This window comes from Trichechus manatus, unplaced genomic scaffold (assembly GCF_000243295.1).
Source record: "Trichechus manatus latirostris isolate Lorelei unplaced genomic scaffold, TriManLat1.0 scaffold00048, whole genome shotgun sequence".
In the NCBI taxonomy this organism is placed as follows: domain Eukaryota; kingdom Metazoa; phylum Chordata; class Mammalia; order Sirenia; family Trichechidae; genus Trichechus; species Trichechus manatus.
Genome location: NW_004443984.1, coordinates 10,807,539 through 10,833,704, shown reverse-complemented (window position 1 = coordinate 10,833,704; position 26,166 = coordinate 10,807,539). Strand labels below are relative to the sequence as shown.

Below are 26,166 nucleotides of genomic sequence, written 5' to 3'. Positions count from 1 at the left end.
CAGGATCAATGGAGGATCTATTTAGGGGCAGATGGTGACAGCACCTGGGAGGTATAGCCATGTCCAGTGTCCAGAGTTTGGCGGCCTATTTTGACCAGTTCTGTCAGTAGGATGAAGGGAGTGAGGGACGCTGGGAGGCCCAGGGGATGGACTAGGCCAAACACTGTTGGTGCCCACTGGATTCGCATTCCTGCCCTGTCCCCCAGCTCAGGGGGCCCCTGGGAAACTCATTGCCTGCCCCTAACTAGCCCCAGTGCAGGGGCCTGTCTGAGTCAACTGCGGTCATCCTGAGTCTCCTGACAGGACTGGCATAGAGATGGGCAAGGAGCCCATTTTCGGTCCAGGAGGCGTGAGGGGAAGCCTCTGAGTATGATGCCTGCGCCCATGGTGGGAGCAGCCATTGTGTGACCTTGAGGGAGGACACGAGGCTGCAGACACACTTGCTGAAGACCCTGCGTCCCTGACAGCGTAACTGAGCTGCCAGATCAACCGCGCTGGGTCTGCCCTGCTCTTGGCTGGCTGTTGGGTGAGACATTGAGTTCCCCAAAAGTTCAAGCCAGTTTGTGGTGGGCTTTCTGACACTGACAGCTGCTCCACTGTCCCACCGCGACACCAATACCCTCACCCTTGAGATCTTTGATAGCCTGTGGCCAGAACCTGGGCAGTGAGTGACACAGTGGACAAGCTTGGAGCCAGCCTGCCAGTGCTTTCCTCAGTGAAGCATCTCAGCGGTGGGACCTCAGATAAGTCCATAAAGCTCTTTCAGGCTCAGTTTCCTCATCTAAAAAGTGGGGCTAAGGGCAGTGCCACTTCCTAAGGTCGCTCTGAGGACTCAGGATACAACGGGAAGCTCTGAGTACAGTGTCGGCTCAGCTAGTTGCGATTACTATTATTCATTCTTACAACAGCTCTTCAAGGTTTCTGTTATCATCTCCATTTTACAGATGAAGAATAGGCGGTTCAGAGAGGTGGATTCATTTGCCCAAAGCCACACAATTAGCAAGAGGTAGAACTCGAATTTGAGCCCGGTCTGTCTAACCTCCAAAGCCAGCGCCCCCCCTTACCTAGCTGCCTTCCTCAGTGGTGTTTGGTGAGAGAAGGGAGCACTCCTTGCTCTGTACAATGACTGCTGGGGGCTGGTGGGGTCTCCAAACCTGCATCTCTCTTCTGGAATCCACCATGCACCCCTCAGCCAGGGTTTGTCTAAACCGGAGGTGGGCAAACTTTTCCTATAAAGGGCTCGAGAGTAAATATTTTAGGCTTTGCAGGCCACATATATTCTTCTCTGTTTTTCTTCCACCCCTTTGAGAATGAAAATCATTCTTACACACAGGCCGCAGGCTGTACAAACACAGGCCTCCAGCCACCTTTGCGCCCCATCCCCAACCCCATCCCCCCAGCAAACCCTCCTGGAATTGATTGGCCATTTCCAGCCCGGTCAGTCTCTGGGACGGTGAGAAGTTCCTTGTGCTTATCTCCACGGTCCTGGCGAGTCAGTCCAGATGTTCCCAAGAGAGTGTCCGACTGGGGCAAGGACGAAGGTGAGGTGGCAAAAAGATGACAGTTGTGGACTTTGGCCTTATGTGGACTTGGACTCAAATCCCCACTCTGCTACTTCTGACGGAGTGGCCTCAGTTTCCTTCTCTGTAAAACGGGGATAATAACGGAACTGGCCTCATCTGGTGGCTGTGAGGATTAAGCACCCAGAAGCATTTAGCACAAAGTGAGGCACCCGATGGCTGGTTATTGTGATGCAAGGACAGGTCTGGAGCCCTTCCTCTGAACAGCTCCACTGTCAGCTTTCTGACAAGGCTGTGCGCCCAGCAGTGACAAGCTGGAGCAAGTCCCTGCCCCTCTCCAGGCCTCAGTTTCCCTGTCTCAAAAAGTTGGGGATTGGACCAGGAGTTAATACAATGAAACCATCCACGCAGTCTTGTCCTGACGGCTTTGGGGCAGGGTTCTGCCCTTTCGTTCATAGCAGCACAATGAGGCATTGATGGCAGCCCAGCCTGGGGCCATCCTGGCCCGCCTTTCTGGTTCACCCCACCTCCTACCCCCAGTTGCCTCAATTTCCCTGGCAGGGGGAAATGGCAGAGCCTAGCTGTGGGCCCTCCCACCCCAACCTCCAGCCTCAGGCCCTATTCTGTTGGAGCTCCCTGGAGGGGCCGGGAAGGTCCTGAGGAGGCAGGAAGAGCTCTCTCCTCTGACTCCCTGTCTCCCCCTAGGTTCCCTGCGGAAGGCGCCACTCTGAATCCCAGAGAAACTGTCAGCTGCTCTCACCACAGGCAGCCCCATTCACTGGGGCTGCTGACCAGAGTAACCAGAGTGGGGCTGGCCGTCTCCCAGCTGAGATGTGAAAGGCTCCTCAGAAGACTGTTCCCACATTAGGGAGACACTCCTTAGAACCCACAACTATTTGGCACCTACTCTGAGCTGGGCAGAGTCCCTGGGTGGTACAAAAGGTTAATGCTTGGCTGCTAACCGAAAGGTTGGAAGTTCGAGTCTACCCAGAGGTACCCTGGAAGAAAGGCCTGGTGATCTACATCTGAAAAATCAGCCAGTTGAAAACCCTGTGGAGCACAGTTCTACTCTGAGACGCATGGGATTGCCATGAGTCAGAATCAACTCGACAGCAACTGTTTTTTTAAATAAATCAGTCTATAGCTGTACCTGGACAATTTTTTAGTATAAAAATCTCCCAAATATTGCATAAGACAATTTTTTAGTATAAGTATGTTCCATGCAATATTTGGGACATACTGTGGTGAAATGAGTTCCATTATGTGGCTTTTTGCCTTGGTTCTTTGGAAAAACCGCTTGAGAGATTTTTCCCCTAAATCCTCAGGAGTTACGTTTGCCCTAGTTTCTACCCCAGAGGGTTTGTTACTTTTGTCCAGGTTGATTGACATTTCCTGGGTGAGCTGTAAACAATTTCTAGTTTGATACTTTTTGTCTGGTCCTGGACTGCAGCCTGCCCTGTGATTGGTATGTACCTTGCAGGGATTGGTCAATAACTATGCAAAGGAGGTGAGTTGTAGCCTACTTTGCAAATGAAGGGTCTGTGGCCTACCCAGAGGGGATTGGTCAGTTCATTGCCCTGGTTGGGGGGGGGGGAGGGTGCCATGACTTGAAATTGACAAGGAGTTTGTGTATTTAAGCTGCCAGCCGCACAGAGATGTTTAGAGACAATAAGAAGCAAGAAGAGGAGCAGCTGGAAGAAGCAGAGAAAGAGAGGAGGCAAGGAACCTCTTTAAAAACCTGTAACATGGGTGAACGCCTGTAACACTAAAGAGAGTGAGAGGCCCAGAAGGGGCCCAGCGGCAGAGCCGGCAGCAACAGATGGCAGGGCCAAGAGGAGTTGTCCTTAGGGGGTGTCATGGATTGAATTATGTCCCCCCAAAAATGTGTGTATTAATTTGGTTGGGCCATGATTCCCAGTATTGTGTGGTTGTCCTCCATTTTGTGGTTGTAATTTTATGTTAAAGAGGATTAGGGTGGGATTGTAACACCCTTACTAAGGTCATATCCCTGATCCAATGTAAAGGGAGTTTCCCTGGGGTGTGGCCTGCACCACTTTTAATCATACAGGGATAAAAGGAAAGGGAAGCAAGCAGAGAACTGGGGACCTCATACCACCAAGAAAGCAGTGCCGGGAGCAGAGCGCGTCCTTTGGACCCAGGGTCCCTGCGTGGAGAAGCTCCTAGTCTGGGAGAACATTGACGAGAAGGCCGACAGAGAGAGAAAGACTTTCCCTGGAACTGATGCCCTGAATTTGGACTTGTAGCCTACTTTACTGTGAAGAAATAAACTTCTCTTTGTTAAAGCCATCTACTTGTAGTGTTTCTGTTATAGCAGCACTAGATAATTAAGACAGGGGGCCAAGAGGAACCTGTCCTCAGGGGGCTGAGAGGAAGCCTGTACAGTTGAGAGGAGCTGAGAGCTGTCCTGCACTGAAGAAGGGAGACTTTGCCTACATGCTTCCTGATCCTGATGCTGAGTTGTAGCCTGTTGGTTCCGATTCTGAGTTGTACCCTGTTCCTTAATAAACCACTTAACTGTAAGTACTGTCTGCATGGACTATCAAACCCAGAAGCCATGGGAGAGATGGCTGGTGTCAGAACTGGTAAAAAGTTCAGAGAGTGGAAGTATGTCTGACCTCCACCTCCCACAACTCGGAGCCCCGGGAGGAAACAAAGTGGGATTGTCTCGCTGTCTGCAGTTCTGCTTGGCAAGGCTGTTACCCTGTCCCCATGAACGAGCAGGTCTCTGCCACATGAAGGGGTCAGGGCTGGGAGCGGCATGTGACTGGGACTGGGGCCAGGGCCCCACCAAACAAAAGCCGCCTCCTAAGTGCCCTATTTGCCCTGGCACGGAGCCAGGTCTGCCTGTTATCCCAGCCTGAAGCTGCTCCCAAGGCCTTGAGTTTGGTCTGCTCTTGCCTGAGGCTCCGGCCTGGAGCACGTCCCCAGTGGGGACAGTGACCGATCGTGTGGCTGACCTCCTGACTACGGGCACCTGGGCTCCCAAAGTTGTGCCTCCTGCTGGGAGCTGGCGATCTAACCAATCTGTGCCCAGATGGGTAGGGAGCAGGGACCAGGTGAACAATGGTCGGGGGCTACACCCCCCTTACAGGCTGTGCAACCTCAGGCAAGTGAGCCTGCTTCTCTGGGCCTCAGATTCGTCATCTGTAAAACATGAAGAACAAGAGTCAGCAAGGACTAGAGGCTGTGACTGGCATGGTACACACTGGGGTACAGCTCCACAGCACTCAGTAAATGTGAGTGTTGTGGGGTCCCCAAATGGCTGACTACAAACAGCCTGGCGGAGTGGTCTAGCAGAGGCTCTCATGGACACCAGGCAGGCTGGGGGACAGCAGGGGTGAAGGGGTGGCAAGGCCATTTGGCAAAGGTGGCAGAGGGACCTGAGGGAGAGTACAAGGTGCAACAAGCCCCTGTCCCCTTCACTCCTGCCCACGCCCTGGATGCCCACTCAAGATGGCACCTCCCCCTGGATGAGATTTCAGGGCTCACACATTCACTTCTCCCTGTAAACTAGTCAGCCAAAGCAAATTTTGGCCCTGGACCAGCCCCCTGAACTCACAACCCAGTGAAGGGCAAACCCCAGCTCCCACCCAGCCCCGGCCCCGCTCTCCTCGGAAGGGGTGACAGTAACTACCTCCTGACAGCATTTTCTGGTCCCAGGAACTCCTCTCTGCTGCTCCAGAGAGGCCTGGCCCACATGGCAATGTCCCAGGAGGCTGTGGGCAGGGGGTGGGGTGTGGCATCCCCCTCCTTCAGGAGGAAGCCCAGCTTGTCCGAGAAATGCAGGGTCTGCTCCAAACGCCAATTTGACAGTGGCTGAAAGTCTTCAGCAGGTCTGAGAGACCAATGTGACAGAGTGAGCTAGTGATAAAGTGCCCAGAAGACCAGTCGAGTGCTTGATGCTCCCTGCTCGCTCCATCACTTCCTGCCTGAAAGGGCCGCCATCCAGCCCCTCCTCACTTCCAATCCGTCCCCTTCTCTCCCCACTCATTTCCTCTGGTCAACACCACTGAAGCAGAAAGTCACTCTCCATGAACCTCTTGGTGGCGGGCCTGGAGTGCCTGCCTGAGCCCTGAGTGTCCATAGACAGGGCAGGACGTGAGAAAGGATGACAGCCTGGGAGTCAGGGGGCCTCAGGCAAATCCCTTCTCATCTCTGTGTCCCACCGTTCCCAGCCCTAGAGTGAAGTGGTCAGAGTTCACATTTGAAGCTCCAGAGCCAGAGCAAGGGGCATAGGGTAAGATGTAGGAGGATGCTGACCTTGGCCACCATTGGCTGGGGACAGCCCTGGGGTCTTCAGGGCTGGGGCAGCCTCCTGGGGGAGATTCCAGAGGCAGCCCTCACCTCCCAAGCCAGGGCCCAAAGCTCTGGAGGGTGGGGTCCTTCACAGGCTAGAGCAGCAGGGAGAAACAGCTCTGCATCTGAACACACCCTGCTCAGCTCTCCAGGCTTGTGAAGGAGGCCAAAGGGGGCGAGTTGGCAGCACACAGAGGCTGGGCCAGGTTCCAAGATGGGGCAACAGACAAGGATGGTAGGAGAGGGAGTAGCCCCCCTGGGGCAGGAAATGCAGAGAAGCACAGACAGAAATAAACTCCGGAAAGCAAACAGAGACATCACCAAAGCAGCTGAACTCGTGTGTAGCTATGGAAAGCGTGTGCCCAGGCACGCGTGTGTATGCTTGTCTGGACTGAACATCATCCTGACACCCGTTAGATGAGAAGGCAAGATGACGTGATTCCGAAGGGGCCCTCCAGCTCCGACATTCTGCAGTTCCTTCTCACGTTAATAGGAAACCGCTGACAATCAGAACTAACGCTAACTGCGCACGCGCCAGGTTCTCCGCATTCGTTCACTTAATCCTCACACTGACAGTGTAGGAAACGTGCCCAAGGTTTCACAGCAGAGCTGGGTCCGCCTCCAGAGCCTTCGCTCGTACCCACTACACCAGGAGGCATCCCACCCGAGGTGGACAAGCACTACAGATTCAGAGCTCGTGCCATGGCTCATTCTAGTTTTCAGGAAATGCACGTGTTCTAGCCACATCCTCAGGTACAGCCCCTGAGGCTGTCTCCCCAGGGAGCAAACTGGGTCACACTCCCAGAGTCACCCCTTCCCTCCCATCCTTCTCATCTTCCTGCCCCAGCATTAAGCACAACCAGTTCTCACTACCCCAGCAACATTCTCTCTGACGAGGATGAGGTGGGCGTTGTAGCCAAACAGATTTGGGTTCTAGTCCTGCTCTGCCCTCCTCGCTGTGTGAGCTCAGCCAGGTGATTAGCATCTCTGCACCTAGGTTGTTGTCTTTAGTCGCCGACGAGTTCGCTCCAACTCATGGCGACCTTACCTATGACAGAACAAAACGTTGCCTGGTCCTGCACCATCTTCACGATCTTTGATATGTTTGAGTCCATTGTCGTGGCTATTGTGTCAATCCAGCCATTGAGGGTTTCCCTCTTTTTCGCTGACCCTCTGCTTTACCAAACATGATGTCTTTTCCTAGGGATTGGCCTTTCCTGACGATGTTCCAAAGTAAGCGAGATAAAATCTCACCATCTCGCTTCTAAAGAGTATTCCAGTTGTATTTCTTCTAAGACTGAACACCCCTAAACACCTCAACTTACCCCTCTGTAAAAAGGGGTGCCACCTATCAAGTGGGTGAATGAAGTACTGCACATGAAGAACCAACTTCCTCACCCCCTCCCCTGTTCAGAGACTGCTCGCTCCCTCCTCCGCATCTGAGTTGAGACAGACCGAAGCCAGTCCTGAGGCAGAAAGAGGGTCAAGGGGGCTGAGAAACCAGGGGATTCAGTCCTGGCCTTGCCCTGGAGTAGCTGTCTGCAGCCGGCTCCAGGAACTCAGCCAGAGGACTTACCTTGTCCCCTTGGTGCTGCTGGGGATAGCTCCAGCTTGAAAAGGCCTGGGAAACCAGCACTAGCTCCAGGCAAAAAAATAAAAAATAAAAAAAACCCAGCCCTGTTCTTGAGGTTCTCTGCGAGAGAGAAGGAGAAAGCCAGTGTGGTGTGGTGAACGAGCCCCAGCGGGGACTCTGACCTGGGCACTGCCACCTGGTCTGAGCTGCCTCTAGCTCCAGCATGTTCCGGGACCTCAGCCCAGTGTCTGCTGCAGTAACAGTACAGAGGAGGGATGGTGAAAAGGACCCTTGTGGGCCCACCCAGTTCCAGCCTGTCACCAGATGTAGTCCCAGCTGATCCTGACTGTCCCCTGCCCTCAGCTTACCTCAGCTGCAACGGACCCATCGTACACCCAACCAACATGTACCAAGTGCCTGTTATGGGCTGAGTACTGTTCTAGGCACTGGAGATACAGAAGGAGATAAAAGAAAGTCACTAGTTTTCTGGCATTTAGGGAGATCAATGGCAAATACATACATGAACGTGTGAATTACTGAGGCAGTAAGGGCTATGGAAGATTCCTACAGAATAAGTGGGGACAGAGGGATGCGAAGCGTTCTGTTATCTCTCTGAGATGATGCCCACGGAGCAGAGAGCTGATGGAGAGAGAGGACAAGCTGTGCAAATATCTGGGGGCAAAGTGTTCCCAGTGAAAGGACAGCAAGTGCAGAGTCTGGGTGCCTGGTGTGAGAGAGGACAGCAGGGAGGCAGCTGTGGCCTGAACATCGTGAATGAGAGGGAGTTGGGAGAGCTGAGGCCCAGAGGTGATGAGGAGTGCGGCTGTGATAGGGAGTTTAGACTCCAGTCTACATGTGAGAAGCAGCCATGGAAGGTTTGAGCCGGAGAGCAACAGTCTGAATTACATTTTACAATGATCGCTCTGGGTGCTCGGAGAGAACAGACTAGCTGAGAGGGGAGAGGAAGCAGGGAGGCCCCAGTGTCAGTCTCTGTAGCTTGGATGAAGCTGCAGGGGTGGTGAGAAGTGGCCAGATCCAGGCTGCCGTCGGAAGCCTGGAAAGCAGAGAGGGTCTCTCCTTTCTGGCTGGTCTCCAGCCACCCCAAAGGGCCCACCTTGTCAAAGCAGCAGCAACTGTCCCAGTGTGGCAACTCGGCAAAATCCCTGAGAGCCATACACAGGCTAGGTGCCCAACTGAAGTCTGTAAATGACCGATGAGGTATATAACCAAGCTGGCCGTGGGCAGAGGAGCTGTAGGGTGGCGCAGAGGACTGACCCGACCACCTATCACAAAACAGCACCGATTCCCTCCATGCCTGCGTCACCGTCTAACATGCTCACTGGAATAAAGCTCCGTGGAACAGACTGATCCACTGCTGTGCCCTCAGCACCTTCTACAGTGCCCAGTACCAGCCAGACCTACATACAAGTGGAAGTTGGGTGGAGAAGCCTTTGCAGTCCTAGAGACCCGAGTAAGACTATTAGCCCTGACCCCCTAGAGAGAAATTACTTCCTCTGGGGCTGCTTCCTCATCTGTAAGGTGGAGGTAACACCACCTGTCTGGTAGGGTTGATGCCAGAATTAAATGCGAAGAACCTTGCACAGCCCCTGGTGTCTCATTATAGCCGGGGGTAGGGAGCAGCTGAGGAGGGGGCTTAGTGGTAAAAGGGGGCCCACTTAGCTTCCCACATAACCTCTAACAGTATCGAGCCTGGAAAGCTGGGTGCCAGGACAGATGCAAGATTAAGAGAGGCCAAAGGCTTTGGCAATACTAGAAGGAGTACGCTGACATCCCTTCTCCGGCTTTATTGCTGAATGCAGGCTTTAGGGGCTTAAAAGTTGCAGCCATCACTACGTGCAACCAGTGTGGAATCAACTTAATTCCCCAGCTGGGGGTGCCTGTTGAGAAAGACAGGGACCGAGAAGCAGCTGGCCCAGAAGAGGGTTCAGGACAGGAAAGCGGCTAACTGGTTTTTTGCCTGGTGCTCCTCTGTGCTCCTGCTGAGGCGTAGGCTTGGGGAGGCGTCGCTCTCAGACCAGTTCCCACTCCTGCTCAAGAGCTGCCTAACGCGCTGCCCAGGGCCTGTCTCAGACCTGCACAGCTACTGTGTCAGCATTTTGTTTGAGGCTGTAGCAAAGACACTGGGAAGCACTCCGTGGAGACACCAGAAAAGTCGTAACAGTGAAAACAAGAGGCTTGATGTGTTTGGGCTGGGACCAAAATTCTCTGAAGTCTTTGCAAGAAATAAAAAAGTGAAGGGCAGAGAAAAATAAATTAACACCTTGTAACGAGCTTTGGAGGACAAAGAGAACGGGCCATAGTTACGCTTCCAAAGGTGCCATGTGAACAGTCACTGCCCAGAGGTGTCCCAATGAACAAAGCTAAGTCTACCATGGCGCCACACGGAACAGCAAGCCCAACAGCAGGTAGCTGTAATTTCAACGGTTTCCACCGGCACCTTGGCCCTCTCCCCATCCTTGCTTTGTGCCCCACATGACAGATGAAGCTGCTCCAGTTTACACCCTTCGGCCCCACCCCACCAGGTTGTTATATGACAGCAAGTCCACATGCTGAAATGTACCTGGAATGGTCTCCTATGGAGATAGTCAGAAAGTGGCTGGCAGTGGGCATACGAGAGGGAAGAAACTTGCTGTATTCACAGCGTAAGCAGCAAGTGTTTCCAAAACATTGTCCTTCACCCTCACTCACTAAACATCTTTGGACCCACCTGAGACATGGTGTTTCGTTAAAGAAAAAGGCAAATCTTAGCAGACTGAAAGTGAGTTCATTAATAACAACGGCAGCTACTGTTTACTACAGGGTAGGCAAGTTATTTCACTTTAAACCTCACAATCATCCTGCCCTACCAAAAAACAAAAACAAAAAAAACCAAACCCATTGCCGTTGAGTCAATTCTGACGCATAGTGACCCTATAGTAGAGCAGAACTGCCCATAGGGTTTCCAAGGAGTGGCTGGTGGATTCGAACTGTCCATCTTTTAGTTAACAGCCAAGTTCTTTTTTTTTCTTAACGTGCTCTCAGTGAACGTTTACAGAGCAAATTAGTTTCTCATTAATTCACACATTGTTTTGTGACATTGGTTCCCCATTTCCATTCGTCCAGCTTTCCTGTCCCCTCCTGCCTTTTTGTCCTTGCCCCTAGCTGGTGCGCCCACTTAGTCCCGTGTACGTGGTTGAACTAGGTATATTACTGTGTGTCTTATAGGCCTGTCTAATCTTCGGCTGAAGGGTGAACCTCAAGAACGACTTCAGTACTGAGTTAAAAAGGCGTCCGAGGGAACAGCTGAGTTCTTAACCACTGCGCCACCAGGGCTCCAACTAGATTCTCTTAGTGCCATTTTACAGGGGGAGACTGCGGTGACACAAAGGTGGTAGAGCTGGGTCTGAACAAAGCCGAGAACACCTGACAAAGCTTGTGCTCACGACCCTTAGACGGCCCTGCTCCCCTCCCTAGAGCCACGTCAGTCCCTCAGAAACTCCGTGTTGCCCAACACAAACCTGAAGTGCACTCGTGCACACGGGCACAGACCCGCTCTAGCCTGCCAGGGCCCATGGCTGGGCTCACATTAACAAATCGCCTTTGTCTCTCGGGCTCAACTCCTGAGCACGGCACTCGTGGCTGTGGCTGCCTGGGCAGGGGGCTGGGGAGGGACATGAGGTCCTGGCTCTGGAGGTCAAGAGGGGCCTTCAGGCACTTCCTGTCCCAAATGGCCTCGCTTGAGCAGTGGCTGCATAAACTGGACATCAAGACAGGGGAGGCTGATGTCACTCCAAGAAGCGGTTGGCAGAGTGGCCCACAAGGAACAAAAGGAGATGGGAAGTAGGAAGTTCTTCTCCCCCACAGGACCATGTCTGGATCAGTCTTCCTAAAATCTGAAGCAAGCCTTTTAGGAGTCTTGCTGCCTCACTGAGAGAGCGCCTCTTCACACGAATGTGGGGTAACAAGTCTCAGAGGAGCCCCAGTAGGCAGCACCACAGTGGTTCAGGATGCAGCTTCAGAGGCACAAACCTGCCAACTCTGGCAGCTGTTTGCTAGATGAACTTCAGCAAGTGATGTTTGTTCATAGAGCCATTCTTGCAGGGTTGTTAGAAAGATGAGAAACACTAATAATATACTGAGTGCCTGGCAAAGAGAAAGTAGTCAGTAAATGGCAGCTACTCTCACTATGCTGACGCTAAGCCTGCCCCAGGCCCTCTCTCAACATGGCAACCCCGAAGTCACCAAAGGATCGCAGCTGGCGTTGAGAATGTCAAACGCTGCCAAGGTCTAGCTGGACAAAGAGACTAGTATCCCTATTCCACTTTCATCAGCCAAGGAGAACTAGAAAACCATGACGCTTCACATGCCTTTGGGTTCCAGCTCTTAAGGCCAAAAAATTGAGAGGTCATGGGCTTTGTTTTAGGAAAGATTACAGCTGTCAAATGTGGTGCCCCACCTTGCTGGCTGTGAACACCCAGCCATGCTGACAGGCACTGTTCAGTGTTGACAAGAGACTGAGAAACAGCAATCTTGGTACATCAGTCTCCCTGGGTTGATGCCGGAAAGAGCTGTGCATTCAAGGACAAGCATTTGGCCACTATCACTAAGGGTGGTTTAAGCAGCAGTCAACACCTTCTTTTTCAATGTGTATTAAGTCATTTGTTTATTTCTCAAGATGTGCACACTCAAGTATTAAGTTGGCCAGGACAATTCATGGCTCCTAGGTATGTACAGGTCCTTTGATGGCTTGGGTTACAGACAACTTCATAGCTAGTGCACCACACACACAAGATAAAACAGGAAGCCTAAAAACCCCAAGCCACTCCAAGAGAAAATGAGGGAGAGAGGGAGGGAGACAGGGGTCGTAACGCAGCATCCCTTGCGGGGACAATCAATGCACAAGGAGAGAAGAACACAGAGGGATGGAAGGCAAGCTCGCATCAATCTTCTTCAACTGCAGTTTCCACGTGGAGGGTCAGGGGATTGAGTTTAACAGGTCCTTCAGGAAGCTCTCTGGATCGTTGATTTCTGACAAAAGGCCTGGAAAACAGAGCAGGCAGAAGTTGGTTAGGAGCTGGCACGCACAGCCCCCAGCCCCACTGAGTCATGCTGCTGGATCCACTCAGAGAACACACTGTGCTCCAACAAGCTCCAACACAGCTGCTCGCTGGGAGATCAGCAATGACTGGGGGGTGCGGTCACCAAGCAAGAAGCCTGGTTCTGTAAAGACGACACAAGTCGTTACGGAATCAGGTGCTGTTTGGGATAAAGGCATCAAAGAGGCAGAGACCAACCTCATCATCTCCCTAGAACAAAGGTTCTAAACCTGGGTCCATGGACCCACTTGAGGGGCCCTGCAAATCCACCAGAACTGAGTGCAAAACGGAGGGGGTCTTGTGGAGGGAGAGCACCCACAGCTTTCATCAGATTCTCAAAGAGACCTGGGACCAAAGAAAGGTTAAGAACCACTGCCCTCAAGGGCTGGGAGGAGCAAGGCAAGGTAGCAGGACCCCAGACTCATCTGAGTTTAGATCCTACTACCAGCCCCGAGGCCTTGAGCAACTTGCCCAAGCTTGGAAGCTCCATTTCCTCAACTACAGGTAGTTCCCAACTTACGACGGGGTTATATTTGAAGACTCTGTTGTAAATTGGTTCTGACATAAGTCAAATATCTAATTTTTTTTAGTTTTCATTATTATTGTCTTTTATTATCAGTATCTTTATAAATCATAACATTGAACATCTGCAACTGAACATCTGAGAATAACATCAGTAAATTACGTGCTGCAACACCTACTAACAACAAGATGTACAAAAAAAGAAAACAATGTGCAAAAACAAAAAAACCCAACACGGACGGTTCGTCACACCTCGACTATGTCGTTAAGTTGGGACTACCTGTATAAAATGGGGTCAGTGACAAGTCTTTGCTGTGTCACTGTGGGGATTAAATGAGGCAATGTATGTGAAGGTGCCCAGTGCAGAGAAGGTGTTCAATCAGCATCAGTTGTTACTTCTTCAAGTCAGTGCTAACTATTCCCCTGTGGCCTATCCTCCCATCCCTCACCAAGCAGGGTACAGGAAACCTTTAGGCCTCACATTAAACAAGCGTGGAGCTGTTAATCCCGTAGGCCTGGCAACATTCAAACTAATGGAAGGAACAGTGGTAGTAATCATTTCTTGTTGGCTTTGAAAGGTGTTTTCATCCTTGCATTTGAATAGGGTGTGTCTGACGTTAGAAATTTTCGAACAGTTTAAACAAAGTAATAAAGTTATGCTGTAAAACCTGGCCTAGGAGTAGAAGTCCCCAGGGGCTCCCTGCCTCACAGAGGCCCATGCTCTCCCCTGCTTCATGCAGGCGCTGGCCCAGCTCCAGTGCTGATGCAAAGCCCTATACTGAGGTGAGTCCTCTACTTCCCCCACCCACCTCCTTCTGCTCTTCCTAACCCTGACCTGACACTCATATTGACACAGTCTTCATTCATTCACCACACCCTGGGTGACAGACAGCGCTGGGCACTGAGGACACAGAGACAACTAAGACAGGCCACCTGCTCTCCATCAGGGTAACTTTCTGGGAAGAAGGCAAGGCATGGAGCTAAGGTACAAAGGTGGTTAAATGTCCAGGCTGAAAAGATACATGTGGGAGTGGGTAAAGAGTTAGTGACGCTAACAAAGAAACCCAGGTGAGCAGTGTCAACCTGACCTCCAGGTAACAGGGCAGTTGCCAGGCCAACCAAGACCTATGCCAATACACTGCTTCCGCTGAGTCCAATGCAAAGGTGGCCAAAGTGCAGGCCCCAGGGCTGTGTGGAAAATCCCTCAGTTGGCACTGAGCTTGGAGAAACGAGGAAATCACACTGAGCTTCACTCTAGACCTTTAGTGGGTCTGGTTCCCAGAGGATAAGGAGATGGACAGAAAAGGAGGCTTTCTTTTGATAGTGAGATCTAGCATGGATTTTTTTCCCTGTTTCTTTACACTTTACAAAATTCCCACAGTGAACATCATAAAAAAGTGTGCTTCTTAGCTCAAGTAGATACATGCGACTAAATGGGCAGCTCCTGTCCGGAGGTGAGATTAGAAGACAAAGGGACAGAAGCTGGTTGAACGGATGTGGGAAATTAGGGGTGGAAAGGAGGAGTGTGCTGTCACAGTATAGGGAGAGCAATTAGGGTCACATAACAATGTGTGTATAAATTTTTGTATGAGAAACTAACTTGAACTGTAAACTTTCACTTAAAGCTCAATTTAAAAAAAAAAAAGTAAAACAGGGAAACAAGCTAACAAGAAAGTTGGGCCAGCCTGGTTACTCTCCTTTGGCTGTGGGTAGCTGGACCTTTGGAAGGACTGCGCTGATGGAGGGCTATAACGAAACAGTGCCCACAACCGGAGAGGGCGCTCCATTTTTAATGCTGGGTGGATTTTCCCAGGAATGGGCCCAAGTCACCTCCCCCTGCTGTCACTTGATGCTTGGTTATGAAATCCAAACAAAATTTAATGTGTTTGCAATAAGGATGACAAATTTGTTGTATAAAGAATCTATACACAGGAGAGAACAATGAGCTTCATTTACTGGCTGTGTGACAAGAAACCGTCCGGAGTCCTCGCGTGACAATAGCTCCCAGTGTTATCCTAGTCTTATACTCGAGACGCTCTTAGCTCTGTTTTGATATTTACAGCTATTTTTAAGAATCAGCTGGGGGCAGCTGTGACATGAGAGGTCTCAGCCCCCAATGAGAGGAAGAGGCAGGAGGAAGACAGGCGAGTTCAAAGACTGAGCATGCCCATTCATACGTTAATTCTCTGAACTATCATTAAAAGTCAGGAATCAAAAAGGTGCCCTATCACTTTCTGGAGCCCTGGTGGTGCAGTGGTTAAGAGCTCAGCTGCTAACCAAAAGGTCAGCAGTTAAATCCACCGGCTGCTCCCTGGAAACCCTATGGGGCAGTTCTACTGTGTCCTGTAGGGTCACTATGAGTCGGAATGGGCTGGACGGCAACAGGTTTGGTTTTTGGTTTGTCACTTTCTAGCTGTGTCCCCTTGGCAACTTATTTAATCTTCAAAACATGTTACCCCATCTATAAAATGGGAATAACCGGAGTTCCTATCTCCTGCAGGGCTGCCTTGAGGACTAATTAAGACATGACAAGGAGCAGCACAGGCCCGGGATGGAGTAAGTAGTCAAAACATATTGGTGCTATTGTTGTTATTAGTGGCTTGGCAGTTAAACATCTTTCCCATCCTTGCAGTGGCAGCAGCAGGCAGGCTGGTTCTTCCGATACATGAAGGTTATAGCTATGGCCAGCCCCACTAAGGCAGACGTGGGGCTCTGCTACGGAGGATCTTTAAAAGATAAAACCTTGACACTGACCAGCTGCATCGAGGAACTCTGAGAAGGTCTCCACTGGCATGAACTCCTCCTGGAAGGTTTTCAGAGCTTTGTCAGCAGCTTCAGAGATGGGCATGTCGTTGTGGCGGATGTATTCAGCTAGAGAACAGGACCAGCCTCCCTCTGTGTTACTGGTAGGCACCTTCTATAAGAACCAACAGGAGACAGGGATGGGGAAGTGGGTTACTTAATGCTGCCTCATCTCTTTCCTCAAGTTAGCAGGCTATTTCCATCCTGAGGAAAACCGAGCCTTTCCCACAGACATCAACATTCTCCCAGGACGGTTCGTTTTGTTTCTCGACACCGCAAAGTTTAATTTCATTCCTCTCATTATGCAGTGTTCCCCAAACCTACAAGCTACAAAAGCCGCGTGCTTTATTCCCTACATGTTTTATGTCTAAATTTCCCAGTGTAAAGGGAATTGTCAACGTGCTCCATTTGAGCTGTTCCATTCAGACTATAAACTTGAACCACCCCAAAACACTGATTCTTTCAAGGGAGAAAGGAGTGTCATACTTTAAGTTGGGCCAGAGTAAGCCATACTGCATACAGGGCAACAGAGTTTATCCAACCAGAAGGGACAAGAGCAACTAAGTGGTGACTCGGGAGGGCAGATCTTCTGGTAGAAGCGGATTTGGAGCAGGCTTGAGATCACATAGGAGTGATCTCGGCTATAGATGTACATCAGAGATATAAGGGTCTAAGTTACTAGTATAAATCCCCTCCCAAATTAAATATAGTTTGTTTCTCAGGGGCAAACACCCCAGGCCAGTGCAGGAACAGCCATCTGGATGCTGGGGCGGGGGACAGAGCCAGCAGTGAGATTACTGTACGCCCTTGCAGAGACAAGCTGAGCCTCCAATGGCTTCCTTACCTTAAACATGTTGTAAATCAGATCTACCAGGGCCCAAAAGAGAAGGGAAGAACGATAAGCAGAGTAGTCCTTCATTGTCTTATCTGTCAACCTAGAAAAATAAAATCAAAGTCCATCTCCATGAAGACACTAGAAGGACAGTCACAAGGACAGAGCACAGTACCCTGGGTTTTAAGGGAAGAGTCACAGTAATCTGTGCATTCCATAGTCCAGTACTTGCTTTTCTTCTTGGGAAAAAAGCAACTGTGGGCAAGAAATTCTGAGCCCTGGGACTCAGTGGTTTATTTATTACAAATGTGTTCCATGCAATATGCATCTTTAATATAGACTCTCTTCCAAATCAGGGTAAAACAGAATGGGGGGAGACATAAGTTGCAACATGGCGATCAAAAGGCCACTGCCTTCAAGAAATGTGTTTCCCTTGTGCTTAGCCCTCATACAAGCACTTGGACTTGATGGTAACTCATAAATGAAGTAGGAAACAAGGCTCTACTTCAGAGTCTTTACGTTCCTGTTGGGAGAATTTTTACAGTCAGCAGACCTAAACCAGCCAAATACAGTAATTTGTCAAACAGAGTGTCAAAATACAGTAAGCTGGTAGAAAACTGGTGTTGAGCAATAGTAACATCTAGGATGGAGTTTGTTACCACCTGACACCTCCTAAATCCTGGGATGATCCCAGAGCTGTTCACCACACCTCCTTGTTTCTAACCAGTATCATCTCTGGTTAATCCAATGATTCAGCTCAGGATTCTCTGTCTCTGAAAACATCCATTGCCCCCTCAGCAGGCACTCTTGGTTTAAGGAATGATCACACCAGGTAGAGCCACTAGGAAACACAAAAAGCTCAAACTCCGCTCTTCACAATGTGAAAGATACGGGTGCAAATTTGGTTTCTAACACCCAAGATCTACAAGTTTTGTGTGGAAACTGCCTTAACATCTGAAATAAGCAAGCGAAGACTGGATGAACCCTTGTTATGGACAAGGGATGAGAAAACATCCTATGACCGAAAGGACTAAATTTTATCCTTAAAATGTGTGTGTGTGTGTACATGTATATATATAAGAATCATAAAAATAAGACAAGCATAGAGATTATTTATTACAGAAGCTAAAACTCTACTGTATGGGCCTCAGGTGAAGGGCCTGCTAGCATGGGACAGACAGGCCACCTACTTGGTGTTAGGAAAATGTTTAATTAACAAAAGTAATAATCAATAATAAAATGAGAAAATCCCGTTTGTTAAAATATGCTCCCTGGACCCCCTCTCCAGCCTAGTGTTCCCCAAAGCACCACTTTCTCCCCTGCCTACTACACAGGAAGATGTTTCAGCCTAAGGTGAAAACTACTGTAAGTGCGCCCTATGGGTGAGGATAAGAATCCATTTCTCTGCAACTCTGAATCCTTGCAGAAAACAGGTAAGATTCTGAGGAAGCCTAAGGAAGTCCCAGGCTTAAATACTCACAAGTTCTCCCTAAATGCAAAACATGCAGAAGAGGTCAACTTCTCTTGTGCAAATTCCTAGAGCTACATTTTTATCTATCTGCTACTGCCTTTCTCCACATACTTTATAGGACTTATGACAAAGCCAGCTGCCAATGACATTGCCCCAAAACCCAGGATGACACCTTCTAATGTCCTTCTAGCCATGATCTCTCCTGGGAGTGTGTCTCAACACCGTGCAAACCCTCAGCACTTCCTCTAGTCGGTTTTAAGAGCGCCAGGCTCACATCCCCCAGACCACCACCAGGTTTGGTCCTTCTCGGTGGCTGTCTGGCTTTGACAAGCAGGAATCCTGAGTGACCCTGCCCAACTTAATTATTGAAGGCTAATTAGTAAAGGTGACTAAGCTACTACCGAGAAATGGTAACTTACGAGTGTAGCTCACTTTGGGTTTCCTAATTAAGCTGTGACCGAATCAGTTTTTCTTTAACTGCCTGGGACAATAATGAATTCTAGTCTCCTAATTGAAAGCCAAACAGCTTGTGTGGGTTCAGATTTCATACCTGCCATTGCGAGCCTGTGCCCAATAAACAGCCACTTTATTTGCTGTGGATGCAAAGCTGAGTCTGGCTTATCAGCAACTTAGTAACCTTAACATTTGCTCTCTAGCAGCTAGTTAACTAGTAATGCTTTGAACTCTTGGGAAACATTGGACAGTTATATGTTTGGAATAGGGGCAGGAGTTACAGGAATCTAATGAGACTGGCCCCTGCCTACTCTACCCAAACAAGCTGGTATTGGCTGGATTCAACAGCAGAACTCTTTTAGAGGAGCTAGGTGCCTACAGACTAGCAATGCATGATGCTGAGCTGATGAAGGTAAAGATACCAGGTGTGCCAATTCAGGCACATGGCCGTTTCCACTTGGTCTGTCATTATCATGGGCCTAAAATTCCTTCTCTGGCTCCCTTGTTGGCCTTCAAAGATAGACATGTCTCCTCCGATCCTAGGCGAAAGTATTTGGTGGGGTTAAAGAGTCACAAGGACAGATTTTCCAGAAATGAACCAGAAGCAAATTTTACTCAAGTGGCGGAAGCAAGCTGGCAAACCCATTCCTTACTCTGTTGCCCCCCAGAGCAGAGATGGTTCAGTGCTGTTACAGCCACCCATGGTGCCCATGAATTCATGCTCAATCAGTAGGGATATGGTCATCTCAAAAAGCTTTGTTTTTGTTTGCAGTTGTTTATCTCAAGACACTTTCCATCTGACCCAAATCATAGCACAAGGTCATTAAAATAAAGACGACTTCCTTCCTGAAATGCTATTCCTTCTTTGGGATATGTCAACTGAATAGGCAAAATAAGTCTGGAAGAAGAAAGGCTCATGGGGCAAGACAGTATAGATATGTACCCAAGAAGGGAGAACAACGAGCTCTTATCTGAAAAGAAAATCGCCAACCTCACCCACGCTGGAACTTTCCTAGTGTGTGTAAAGACTAGCAGGATTCTGAAAACCTGGTTATTTGTCTTAGCCCCCTGCCAGCTCTAATTCTCCTCACTGGTAGTATCACCCTGTGCCTGGCTGGCTTCCTCTCTGAAATCTTCAACAGCAGGTAAGCCTGACTCTACCTTCGCAGTGGCTGAATATGAAATGTAGAGGTGATCAGGCAACTGCCAGCCAATCAGGCCTAGATTCTGGGTGTGACAGATTGAGAAGGAGCAGTGTCAATTACTGAGTCAAGTGAGCACTTCTTCACTTAACACATGTGCACTTCTAGGCAACTTTCAAACATACTGGAATACACACTCCAGGCAAAGCATAGGTCAGGAAACAGCTTCCTGAAGCAGGTACTGACCTGGTGGCTCCCCCAGGAGCCACTGCCCGGGCCTGAGAGGTCACCAGCAGCCTTTGCAAGATTTCCACACGTATAGGTCTCCATTTCTCAGGGGGCAGGATGTGGAGGGCCAGGACTGTGAAATAGTGGGGCCCATCCACTTCAAAGGCACTCTCCACCCACTTCTCCTTGGGCTGCTCCAGAAAGCCTTGGAGGTTCTTCTCCTCTCGAGAAGTTGCTCGGGTGCTAGAACAAAACAGGCAACGATGAAACCAGGGTAAAAGCAGGGCACCAGCAGCAAGAGGGAGGGAAGATTTGTTCAATTTGTTGTCTTCTTTTAATTTTACTGAACACTTGGGTTTCTAAGCTTGTCCCTGCTCCCAGCCTTGAAAGTGTTCTTCCTACCTCTTCTCTGGCAATCCATGCATTTCTTGGTCTTCACGCCCTGCTTCATGGCATCCTCTTTGCTCTCCCCTCATCAACCCCCACCTCAGCTCTCATACAATTCCAAACAACTACTGCTCCCTGAGCACCCCTGTGTATCGTGCAATGAGCCAGGCACATTCACAAACATCCTCTCATATAAATGCCCTGGCCATGTTGAGCGATGATGGTTAGCTCCATTTTACCACAGTATCTGAGACCCAGAGAGGTGAAGTGACTTAACCAAAGTCACCAAGCTAGTAATGGAGCTAAAATGTGAATCTTGGTTCCCTAACTCTAAAACCACAGTCTGAATTCTCCCTTACTCCATGTAGTCTCATGATATTTAAGTTGTTTGCACTACCTTTGCACCTTGCTGCCTTTCCTAGGTTCTCTATTTTGGTTTGTTTTCTTATGTGTTTGTGTCCCCTCTCCCTCATGAGAACAGTATCTTCCAGGCAAGGACTGCTGCTTGTTCTCATTCTTCCTCAAATGCAATGATAATGATGATAATAGCAAACTTTAATGCCAGGCACCATTCTAAGTGCTTTCCATGGATTAACTCATTCAATCCTCACAATAACCCTCTGAGACAGGTACTATCGATACCCTCAATTTTACAGAAGAGGAAACTACAGTAGAGAGAAGTCAAATATTTACCAAAGTTACCCAACTGGGGAGTGAAAGAACTGGGCTCTGAACCCAAGCAGTCTGGCTCCCAGAGCCTGTCTATCGTTAGCTCATCTTCCCTCCTATGACAAAGCTTTGGCAAGTGGTCACTGAACTGGCACTGAGAGATCACCTGAGTCCTTCCTGTCCATGTATTTCTGACTACCTGATGGTACTCTCATGCCAACAGCACTTCGTGCCTGATCCTAATTCTGTGGAGGAATAACCCAAAACTCTTGCTTTGTCCTTTAAAAACAAAACAGTAGTAGCTGCCAAAGTTTCCAGGTCTGCAGGTGGCACTGCCACAGACACTGGACGGTGGGAAAGCAGGAGGGTCTGGTGCAACGACACACTGCTTCCTTCTGCTCCGTGCAGAAGAAGCATAAACAGAACAGAAAGATGTACTTGACTTGGTTTTCCTGGACTTGCGGAATCAGAAGCTTTTTGCCACTGGAGCTGGCAAGTCCACAAACGCAGGACCTGCTCAGGCTCTGCTCTGGCTCGCAGTGGCTATGGTGCTACATACTCGCCTTTGTACTAATATTCCACCAAAAGCAGCCACCCTCCTCACTCAGCCCCCACGGGAGCAAGTTCACATCAACGTGAAACAGCCGGCTGGGGAGGCAGTGTGTGGCTGAGGACAGTGCCTCTCTGTGAAGCTTCTCGGCCAGCCTCTTTACCACCATATACTGACCAAAACAACCATTACACAGCCAATTCCCTTTCCAACTAAGAAATCTGGGCATAAGTTCCATGTGTCTGGCAGTTGAGAAACACAGTGACACCTGCAGTCACCAGCTCTATTCCTGAGCTAATCATGCTGCCTCCCTGGGTCTGCTTTTCTCCTGGACAATGGAGCTGTCCACTCTACCCCATGGCTGCCAAGAAGAGACAAGTCTCTGCAAAAACCAAGGCTCTGTCAAAGGCCACAAGCACACTAGTAATTAGCGCTGGCTCAGGCTGAAGTGTAAGTGGGAAGGTTTGTGCTGTCAGCGATGCCAGGTGTTTTCTCTGACAGTCTGAGCGTTTAGCAGATGATGTAATGCATTCTGAGAGAGACCTGCCCTGTGTTTTAACAATGAAGCATGGAGTCTCCAGGTCAGTCTTTTATCTCATAAGGAAATGGTGAGGGAAAAAATAAACATTGTGAAGAAAAGAGGAGCATACAAGAGACAGATTTTCCTGTTGCCTAAACTGAGCTGCAGCTGCCTTGTGTGTAATGTACACAGGCCATCAACAGCCTGCCAATTCTCTGCCCAACAGACTTTTAAGACTCTGGCTAGAAGATGGGGCCTCAAAGCAAGAAACCATTTCAATCAAATTTAAGTATATTAAATCTCCTAATTTGCTTTGAAAATCTGGGGTGGAATTAAAGAAGACTATTCTCTACCCACCTAAACACATCTTTAAAGTGATGCTTTTATGTATTACCCTAACTATTCCATAAAGTACATATGGATAAAAATACAAATCTATTTTTTCCTGGCTATCTTCCTTCTCAGTTGACTTTCCCAGACAGTCTTCAACACTCCCATTCCCCCTACACTTGCCCGAATCACTACTCACTGGAGAAAAAACAGGGATACCCAATCCAGTTTTCCATTTATGAAATGGGTCTTAGTTCTGCTGCATCCTCTTGGTGTGAAACCTTCACCTGTAACAACTTGTGTGCCCTGACTAATGACTGTGGTGTGGCTCCGACCCATGGCCTCCCCCATCCAAGGGAACAGAGTAGACGCTTGCATGGCCTGGTTCTTCCCTGCCTGCTCCCGTCTGGGCTGGAGGTCAGTCCAAGAATATAGTCCCTGGCTGCCCATGGTAGATCAAACAGTTTTTAAATGGGGGTCACCTTAACTGCTTTATTCTGTGTGACTCCAGAAAAGCCACAGGTGAATATCCCTACCCTGGTAAAGTCTGCCTTAGGTCACACCTTTACTCAGGAACTAACCAGGGAGGATATGGAAAAGCAGAAAGATCTTGCTGGACAGAGGGGTGTAGTGTGGGTCAGCTGCTATGCTGCCCCCTGGGATACTGACGTGTTCAGGACATAAAGCACAGTGTGAATGATGTATGGGATCAGGTGGATGTTGCTCTCCCGGCCACCTCCACCGGTGTCTGCACTGAAGGACTGCTCCATGGCGAAGCGCAAGAAGAGCAGTTTCATGTCGTGGATGTTGAGCTGATATGTGGGTTCTCGCTGGCCCGTACATTCCTGGAGGTAAGTGTTGTGTCTAGGACAAAGCAGAACAAGTAATGAGATGGAGAGAAATGGAACTGATTCCTTGGGGGAAACAATTTGGAAGGCAGTACCCCACTTCAGTCCCCTTTGCCTGATGACTGCAAAGGTTACACAGATGGAAAGAGGAATAAGAGAGAGAGTGAAGAACAAGGGGTGGAGCTGGGACGAAGGCAACAGCATTGGACACGTTCTTTCTGCTATCACTCCAAGCCTTGATGAGAACCCACCATTTTCAGGGAGCCCATTTCATGATGGACAAACGTCACAGGACATATCATAGCCTCCATCTGAAAGTACGTTTTGGAAAAAGAAATGTAGAACTTACCCATTCTGACTGACAAGGTAATCTATCCATAAGAATCATCTCTTCAACCTTCAAATAAGTTTCTTCTATGTCATTTACTTTACCATCTATCTGGGCTCTGATTCTTATTAACTGTGTGACCTAGAGAAAGTTACTCAACCTCTCTGTGCCTTGATGTCTTCATCCATAGAAGGTATATACTAATAACACATGGTAAGCATTCAAATGTGTTTGTTACCTATTATTATTTCCACCCTTGCAATTATTGCCAGGTACCTATTTTAAAATATGTACCTTTTCATCCCTAATTTTTAAAGCAGAACTTGAGGTGGGGCAGCACCCCAAAAGGACATCAGCAAGAGACAAGGACCTCATAGAGGCTTTGGCTACGCTAACCTGGATCTTCAAGACCACGGGGCCTTAAAAGGAGCCCGATATTCTCCATGCCACTGAGCCATTTTCATTATTTAAACCTCAGAGCAGAAGTGACGAACTCTGGAAAATTTTGGCCCGAAGGACCAAGTCAGGGGTCCTGTGTCTTACTTCACAAGATCAACAAAGGAGAGAGAATGAATAACTAGGAATTTTACACGGTGCACCAGAAGCCGAGACTGCCGGCTTCTCTCAGTCTGTAGGTGGGCCCCAACAGGCCATCGTTTCAGTAAGTCTCCATCCTCCTCTGCTGGACCCCATGTCCTCTGGACAGCTCCCCAGTCAGCAAGTAGAGACATGGATTCCCAGTGGAAGTGACAGGAAATGGTTTCACCATGGGTTGGGCTGATAGCTGATCTTTCCCCACCTCTTGGGAATCCTCTGTTTTTACAATGCAAACTGCTCAACACTCACCTTGCCAAACAAGTAGCAAAAGCTGATTCAGGGACGTGGGGCCCCCAGACTGGAAGAAGCCCATTGCACTTAGTGTTGGCATTCTGAAGGGCAGCACTTTCCCACTCTTCCCGGCCTCGAGCCAACCTGGATTGGGAAGAGAGCAAAGACAAGTGACTGCTGGAATTAATTTGGCAACTAGGTACCTCCGTGAGTGAGGGTGGGAGAGGAAACACTAAGGAAGTAAGTTCGCCCATGCTCCTGACCACACTGAGAGAATTGGCCATTTGTAACCTGGTAAATGCTGGATTTGCTGATTCAAGTAAGCAAGATCTCTTTCACCAGCATTGTGCCAAAAGCCAATGCATATTTTCTTAGCCATATGGCCAGAAGGGCTAGAGTAGAACATCCTACTCCCTAGAGACTAAGAAGCAGATTTAAAACCTCAGGGTTCGACGTCCCACCCTCCAACTCCAGGTGCCCACTCCCCTGAAGTAATGTGGGTCCAGTCTTTCTGCCCGCCAGGCTTGGCATGAGTTGAAGCACATATGAGGGGGAGGGGAAGGTAGGTGAGCAGGCTACGGAAGGAGGCAGCCATCCCACAGAGCCAGGGCCTACCTGACAGCAGCCAGGTGGCAATCGTAGTGCACAATGTTGAAGTGGGACACGGTGCTGTAGCCCTGCTGTTTCCGAGGCTTATTCTCCATCTCCTCCAAGGCGACCCGCTTAGTGAAGGTATAAATGCCTAGGACCTTCGTGGGCTGCCAAGACAACCACATAAAAATGAAGAGAGGTGAAGGAAAGTCCAACTCAGGCTTTGGAAGGAGGTGAAGCAGAACAGCAGGGAACTGAGTTTCTACCTTCCTAGGCAATGCTTTGGAATTCAGGTTGTTTCCACCAGGGATGTGTTCAGGAGAGTGATGCTGGTCAGAACCTTAGTCTATTGGGTAAGCACATGGATGAGCACAGCCTTGGGGAAATGAGGAGTGTGGGGAGCAACCAAAAAGAAGGGGATGCTGTGCAGATGGAGAGACAGAAATGTAAGGCTAAACCATCATTCTTTTCTCTTTTGCTGAAAATGAAGGGAGTGCCTTCTTGGTATGTCACTTGCTTTTCAAAACCTGTCAGGCAACTCCAAAGAGCCTGAGTTACAGTAGGACTTACAAGGCTTGTGGCCCAGGGTACCTGCCCTTCAATAGCTTGGGTGCTAAGTAGTAAATTCAAGCTGGAGAGGAAAAGGCCATCTTTTGAGCCTTTGAGGGAGCAAACAGATCACTTCCTGTTCTGCTCCTTTCAGCTGTAATCTAGTTTGGTAAAGCCCAGAAAGCTAAGGTTTGGATCTTCTCCCCAGTGATCCTGAATGGAAGCAGCATGGTGTGTTTTTTAAAAGCTAGTTCTGAAGTCAGAGAGGCCTGGGCTGGAATCCCGGCTCTGCCATGTGACCTTTGCTTTCTCATTCATAAACTGGGGCTTATTACAGGTTAGAAAATAAAATAACCCAGTTTACATAAAGCTCTGAGCATGGGACCTAGCATACAGGACGACTCCAATGAGTGGCAGATGACAACAATGATGACGATGATGATAATGAAGACTAATGTTCAGATCAGTTTGCCTCCCTGCCTTTCATCGATCTCAAGTACAGCTCCTAGGATGCAAACCTTGACCCTGGCCTATCTGCAGGAGAGGGATGCAGTGCAAGCAAGGGCTAGGCTGAGCTAGCCAGACACACGTCCTCAGGACAGACTCCAGG

The 26,166-nt window shown here is 49.3% G+C and overlaps 1 protein-coding gene across 4 annotated transcripts in view; it reads right to left on the bottom strand.

The window, feature by feature from the left end:
• Positions 1-12,046: 12,046 nt before the first annotated feature.
• UBR4 (ubiquitin protein ligase E3 component n-recognin 4) overlaps positions 12,047-26,166 on the bottom strand; it is a 139,862-nt gene continuing 125,742 nt past the window's right edge. For all 4 annotated transcript variants that reach the window (XM_004377192.3, XM_023732144.1, XM_023732143.1 and 1 more), the window contains 7 exons: positions 25,032-25,174; positions 24,435-24,560; positions 23,082-23,276; positions 19,975-20,199; positions 16,675-16,765; positions 15,783-15,945; positions 12,047-12,450 (listed from right to left, as the gene is read on the bottom strand). In XM_004377192.3, coding sequence (XP_004377249.1) covers positions 12,386-12,450; positions 15,783-15,945; positions 16,675-16,765; positions 19,975-20,199; positions 23,082-23,276; positions 24,435-24,560; positions 25,032-25,174 — 1,008 coding nt within the window. In that variant the 3' untranslated portion in view covers positions 12,047-12,385. The remainder of the gene's footprint in view (positions 12,451-15,782; positions 15,946-16,674; positions 16,766-19,974; positions 20,200-23,081; positions 23,277-24,434; positions 24,561-25,031; positions 25,175-26,166) is intronic.